At 40.5% G+C, this 6,403-nt stretch overlaps 1 protein-coding gene and 1 non-coding gene across 2 annotated transcripts; both read right to left on the bottom strand.

Annotated features, from left to right (window-relative positions):
* Positions 1-1,066: 1,066 nt before the first annotated feature.
* On the bottom strand, positions 1,067-6,006 carry LOC131320383 (guanine nucleotide-binding protein-like NSN1). Its single transcript, XM_058351087.1, has 10 exons — positions 5,845-6,006; positions 5,712-5,755; positions 5,365-5,609; positions 4,221-4,359; positions 3,931-4,104; positions 3,314-3,531; positions 2,517-2,781; positions 2,177-2,356; positions 1,865-2,076; positions 1,067-1,630 (listed from the first exon to the last, which is right to left on the bottom strand). Exons 2-10 carry the CDS (start codon positions 5,728-5,730, stop codon positions 1,256-1,258), a joined length of 1,827 nt encoding a protein of 608 aa, XP_058207070.1. The 5' UTR covers positions 5,731-5,755; positions 5,845-6,006; the 3' UTR covers positions 1,067-1,255.
* A 12-nt stretch (positions 6,007-6,018) lies between these two features.
* TRNAM-CAU (transfer RNA methionine (anticodon CAU)) lies at positions 6,019-6,104 on the bottom strand. The gene is given in 2 exon segments: positions 6,019-6,054; positions 6,067-6,104. It is a non-coding gene; the product is annotated as a tRNA-Met (tRNA).
* Positions 6,105-6,403: the final 299 nt, after the last annotated feature.

Raw genomic sequence — 6,403 nt, 5'->3', positions numbered from 1 at the left:
TTGTTGTGCACTGCTTTGTACAGAAAAAGGCAAAAATCCTGAAATTCTATGAGCCATATGCACGAGGATGTATTAGAGAGAGCCAAAAGAGCCAAAGAGAAGGTAGCGTGTGAAGCCATGGAAGCACAAAATCTCATTCCCAAGCCTTCCATGGCAGAGGTATCAGTTGTTAGTGATGTTGATGCTACTACAAATTCGTCCTCAGTTACCGTTGAGTCACTTCAGCAATCTCACCACCCTCAACCAGCTCGAGCGCCCCTGATGTCGACATGAAAGAAGATACTAATCCCACTGAGAACGATCCACTTGAAGGGGTATCAGATGATGACTGATGGTTCCATCTCCCTTTGTTACCTCCAGCGATACTCAACTTGTGATCGTACGGCATTGGCTTTGCGAATCTTGGTTGTGTACGCTTGTGTGAGTTGAACCATTTTTGTGACATGTATCATTGTCTGTAATGATTCAGGTCAGTTTTCATTGCTCGGTGCAACCGGTGACACTCTATTCTACGTTGGAGATGAGGTTCTTGGAAATTTTTAGGATTTCAAGGTGAAGTCGAATGGTACATGATTTCTTTATAAAATATTCTGCTTTCACAGTTGAGTCCAATGGAGCATGATTTTCTTGCTTAAGTTAAAATTATGACAGTTTTGTGGTGTTTATCGTTGATCGTAGTCATCTTGGGTTTGATCTCACAAGCAATGACTGCAGGCTCGATGTAACCTTTGCGTAACTTCTATCTTTTCTTTTTTCCTTGGTAAATGTCCGCGCAAATCACCATGATCCAACACACAACCTAAGGTAACAATTTGAGCTACACCTTGAATGTATCAAGATATGAAACGGTATTTGAAGATTTCATTTACTTCAAGTCAAAAGCCTAATAAATTCGTGTATGATTTTTTGCTGGGGGCTTAGCGAAGATGATTTTCCAAACTGATGTTAACCTCGCACTGTGGTGTATGTGTGTCTCTTAAGTGCTCCTTTTGCATAGAGATACGCCTCTCTGTTTTGGCGCCATCAGCTAAAGGGTAGAGAGAGAGAGAGAGAGAGGCATCCAAAGTAGCCAATAAGCAAAAAAGTACTAGTTGAATACCATCCTTGCAGAATGCATACTAAACATTTCAAAGTCTTCACTGATCTCAGATTCAATAACTTACAGATATCAAAATTGCAGGGTGAAAAAAAAAAAAAACGCTGAAAATTGCAGGGTGAAAAAAAACTCGCCAATATTGTTGCCAGTGTATTTCTTCTACTCATCAATCTCAACTCCAGAAGCAAGCACCTCATATCTCGTTTGATTGCTACCACCAGCTTCCTCATTCTCCTCACCATCATCCATGGCGGAACCTTTCTTGACATAATCCACCTTGAAATCGTAATCTTCATCATCCTCCATGGCATCACCACTTGATTTATTGGCTTTCTTCCGCCTCTTCTTCTCTGCTCTCATCAACTTTGTGTTGAGTATGCCTGCCGCATCATACAGCTTCTCATTCTGCCTCCTACCAGCATTTTTGGCCTTAACCTCAGCTGCTGCAACATCTTCTTCAGATCCCATGGGCTCGTCGTCACCATCATTGACCAAATCATTGCCTTGATTCGAGGGTTGTTGCTTTACATCATCCTGCAAGGTGAACCAGAGACCAGAGTCAACATTAGGATCCCCGCTAATGCGCTTGGATTTGAATTTATGGAGGAATTCACGGAGAGGAAAGAGTATAGGAAAATTGGAGAAGATAACAAAGTCCAAGAATCTAAATTTACTTATGGTTTTCTTGTCATTTTTCTTTCCCACAACAAATCGAAGATCCAAACATGGCCTAAGGAAACATACAATGTCTTCAAGATAATCACAAACCTCGAGCATCTGCTCATTGAAATTTAGAGGGCAATTTGAAGGTACTTCAACATGTTTTACATCGTCGAAAGATTTAAGGCTCCCAATAAATGAAGACTCGCTGCTGTAAATCTCGTCAATATTGAACTCCTTTCCAAGCTCTGAAACAATTTTTGCTTCTGACGGTTCTTCCTGATTCCTAGTTGGAGGCATCGTATAATATGGGATTTTACCTGGGAAAAGAACAAAGAAAGCAAGAAGGCTTTGTGTCAACCTTGGTGTTGAGCACTCTTATAAACAGAAAGAAAATGATAATTCCCTGATCATGAATACCTTCATTCCAGTCATGCAAGACGATTCTCGCAGCAGATTCGACATCCACAATACCACCCTTTTTAAGCTTACCCCTGACGGTGGCCACTTTTTGTAGGAAGTCGTCGACTGAGTCAAAGCTTGGGAGCTTGTACAGTGCTACCAACACTCTTGCTGGGCAAAGCTTGAGAATTTCCTTAACTGCACCATTAATAGAATAGCCACAAAATGAGTTGCCATAACCAATCAAAGTCCTAGAGCAAGAGCAAAGAAGCATGCAGCTCGGTAAAAAAACGAAGTCTTTCACTCGGCAGAAATGGGACCAAATGGCAATATCATGGGGTAAAAGACAGACAATTACCTGGCCCCATTGGATCCTCTAGTTTCTCGATCTTTTTGCAGTTTCGAAGAGCAACAGATGCCTCATTCTCCCCAGACCTAAGCATTACAACACCTGGGCAATCCAGTAGTTTTATATTCTTGTCTAAGTGCACTTCTTGCATTGATCTGGTCAATCCCGGAGTAGCGCCAACATTGACAACCTGACATCTCTTTAAGCTATTAATTAAGCTACTCTTCCCAACGTTAGGAAGACCAATAACGCCCACTGTGATTGACTTCTTGATCTGTCATCAACAAAGATAACTGGCTCATCAAAATTTCCAATCAATCAGATCAAATGTTGATGCGCCAAAAAAAAAAAAAAAAACTACAAGAATCATGCAAAAGAAGTCAGAAGGTTAGGATCTCACATCAAATAAATCAAAATCAAGTAAAAAGCGCACCACACACCAAAATATAAACTATGTACAGCGTATCTGTAAGATGCAAAACTATTTACAGGATAGAGTTCACAAATAAAACACAATCCTGAGTTACAAGTGTAGCCAACCAAAATTTATTGTGTGCAATTATTCTGAAAGTATGGACAGAACCTTTTATTTGAGAGGGGTGGGGCAATTGTGACTGCTCCAGTCTTCTCAAAAAGAAATTTAGGTTTTTCTCGATTGTTTTATTCATAACCTATTCAGCATCTTGATAACTTACACGAAAACAACCAAGATGTGTACTTCTATTCAGAAGTCCAACAGACTCCAACCATCAAGGAACTGATTTCAAATTCTATTTAAGAAAACTCCACATGCAATTTAGATGTACCTCGTGGCTTCTTGAATAATTCTTTAGCAATTTAATAAGAGTTTCAGCTCCAAGACAGTCACTGGTTTGCAGGAGATTGCTGGATTTTTTTGCAGCCTTGGCAGATTTCCATCCCAAGTTTGACTTTTGCTCCTGGGTGCTGCACTTAAAGGCTACTGCAGGTAACTCCTCCCTAAGATACTTGAGCCATTTTTCAACAGCTTCTCTCGGCACAAGATCTGAGAGCCAAATAAATATTAAGCTAAATGTCAAACCAAGCAGACTCAGACTAAACCATGGTCAGAAGACTATGAGCCAATAAAAGTTCAGGACCCGTACCACCATGAAGAAACAGATTGTGAAAACAGGCCAAATATCAAGTATTTGATGTGTTCAATTTTTAAGTTTTATGTCATAAGACTCGTAACTGTTTTTTATGGTTAGAAATCATCTTCATCATTTTGGCCATGCAGTCCAGCTCCTCTTTGAGATAGAGGTTTTGTTTGTCAAGTTTGTCAAACAAAACCCCACAATCATGTGAAACTTATCAATCACACCCTCCGCACGCGCATGTGTGTCTATGTGTGGTGGTGGGTGGGTGGTGGTGGTGGTTAGAGAGAGAGAGAGAGAGTCATTACCTATTTTATTAAGAAGCAACACAAGATGCTTATCAGCACCTGATTTGAGCACCATCCTTTCCATGTCGACACAGCGGGTACCAAGCGGATCTCGAGCATCTAAAACTTCCACAATGACATCTGATGCTTCAATGACTTTGACCAACTCCTTGTAGAAAGCCCTCTCTGAGTTTTCTGTACAAAATAATTCCAATGAAGACAGTTAAAGAAAATATAGGAAAAAAGACAGACACAACAGTACCATTTTCCATCCAGAATGCAAGTTCCAGGCATTATAAAAAGTAAAATACCCCTAATCTTGCCAGTAGAAGTCAAAGCATCATCATCCCTGCCCTCTATGAAATTTTGCTCTTTTGCAGAAGCTATATCACCCAGTTTAGAAATATCATCACCACCATCCTCCAATAAACCCAACTTTCTCTTTTTAGCCTGAAAAGGCAGCAAAACTCATAATTAATCACACCGGCTAAAATAATGTTCTCTGAAGTTATCCAAAACAATATATACCCAAAAAGAAATTATGAAAACAGAAGTCCATAGAGAACACAGAGAAGAAAATGAATCAGACACCACAAAAGTAGTAAGCCAACCTCACTGCAACATACGTTGTATTCATCTGCATATCAAACAGTTATAGTCCAAAGCAAACACAGATGAGAACAAAATTTACAAACAGAAGCAGAATGCCGTTTCATGCATATTAGGGTGCATAAACAGATAAAAGTTCTAGAAGCCCAAAGTCCTAGGGGAGTTATCAGCCAATGCAAAAACTATCAAGTAAAAGATCAACTAGATTCCGAAATTCCAAGTTTCTCTTATCTGCTAAACCAACACAAGACTCATCAAAAACTTAGGTATTTAACTAGAAAGTCGCAGACTCTCCTTTGAAATACTTTCATTGGTCACTTCCCTACTACAATGGATCCAAAAGCCTTTAAAGAACAAATATGGAGTGAAGGCTCCAAGACGAGTAATACGCCTCAATCTCCAGTCCATATTTCCTCCTTTCCCCCAAAAAAGCAAGGAAAAATGGTCAGAAAGCAGCAATTGAGAACTTCATCTGACCTTCAAAATGACAATTGATCGTTCAGTTCTCATAAATTGACCAAGAAACTACCATTTAACAACGTCTTGTTTAATTAGAACGCGACACTTCAAAGCACATAAGTACGTGCAAGCAAGTTACAGCATCGAACTTGAGGAAGAAACAACTTGGAAGTAATTAGCAAGAGTATACAAACATGATGCTCGAAGTGAATATTTCTCTCCATGGGTGGTCTTATCAAACCATTCCCATATTTCAAAAATCTCCTTGCACCAATATTTTCATAGAAATGAACACATGCAACACAACTCAGACAGCAGAATACAACAGGTCCACAACATATCAATTCAACACATAACCACCAAAAGATATGAAATCCAAGACCATACCCTCTCCTTACGGGCTGCTTTCTTCTGCTCCAAATCCTCGATTACGCGAGCACGCCGGGCTTCCAGGGCCTTGAGCTCTTGTTCCTTAAAAGGCCAGTCATTGGGAATCCCGGGGTCTTTCTCGACCTTGGGCCTTTTGTTCAAGCCCAGCTTTTTGGCCTCCTTGGCCTTCTTCTTGTGGTGCTCCTTCACCTTCCTTATCACCTTGTGCTTTTGTTTCAACGTAACTCTCTTACTCTTGCTCTCTGCAAAAAGAAAATGAACCATTTTTCAATTTCCACAAACACAAGGGGTTGACACTACACGAATGGGTAGATACAGTCATACAGAGCCGGTGAGTTACGTACTTTTGCTCTTCTTCACCATCTTTGATTGTAAACGACAGAATTATCTGGAAAATAAACAAAAAATCAAGTTCTTGATCTTTATAACTCTGATTGGAGCAATCGATAAAACAATAGAGGAAATCAAGCGGCATACCTGGGAAAACAGGAGAGAGAAAAGAGTATATGGTGTTGCAGAAAGAAGGGCGGATGAAGTAGGGTTTGGGAGAGAGTACTCAGAGGAGGAGTTGGGGTTTTAGGGTTTCAGATGACGAGTGATAATGTGGGGCGGGTATGGGTTGACCCGGAGTTTGTTCAGCAAAAAGATGATTGGGGTGAGAGAGGCTCGAACTCTCGACCTCAGGATTACTCAGAAAGCTATGAGACCTACGCGCTAGCCAACTGCGCCACCACCCCAGTTGGTGTGTGTTTCGTCGGTAAGTACATAATATATCAATATTCTCTCAAAGTACTGCCAGCATCCTCCAATGGAGTGGTCATTTTACTAAACTAAACGAGTCAAACTTTTGTCGAACGAGCCGAGCAGATCGAAAACTCAATCTCAATCTCAACACATTTACTAAACGGACCGAGCCGAGCTCGCGAGCTGCTCCGTTCATTTGCAGCCCTACTCACAATATTTTTACTTTGAAAGTGCATTTTAAGAGCTTTGTATCCTTGCGGTAAAACGTGTTTTAAATACTGTAATTTTGATC

Source organism: Rhododendron vialii, chromosome 1a (genome assembly GCF_030253575.1).
Source record: "Rhododendron vialii isolate Sample 1 chromosome 1a, ASM3025357v1".
In the NCBI taxonomy this organism is placed as follows: Eukaryota; Viridiplantae; Streptophyta; class Magnoliopsida; order Ericales; family Ericaceae; genus Rhododendron; species Rhododendron vialii.
The sequence above is the reverse complement of the archived record's forward strand: the minus strand, read 5'-3'. Positions and strand labels throughout refer to the sequence as shown.

Excerpts from the sequence above, each read along its gene's own strand:
- LOC131320383 (XM_058351087.1), bottom strand. Across the intron at positions 4,360-5,364 it reads AAGCAGCCCGTAAGGAGAGG|GCTAAAAAGAGAAAGTTGGG; the intron begins GTATGGTCTTGG and ends CTGCCTTTTCAG. Across the intron at positions 2,357-2,516 it reads AGAGGATCCAATGGGGCCAG|TTAAGGAAATTCTCAAGCTT; the intron begins GTAATTGTCTGT and ends TTAATGGTGCAG.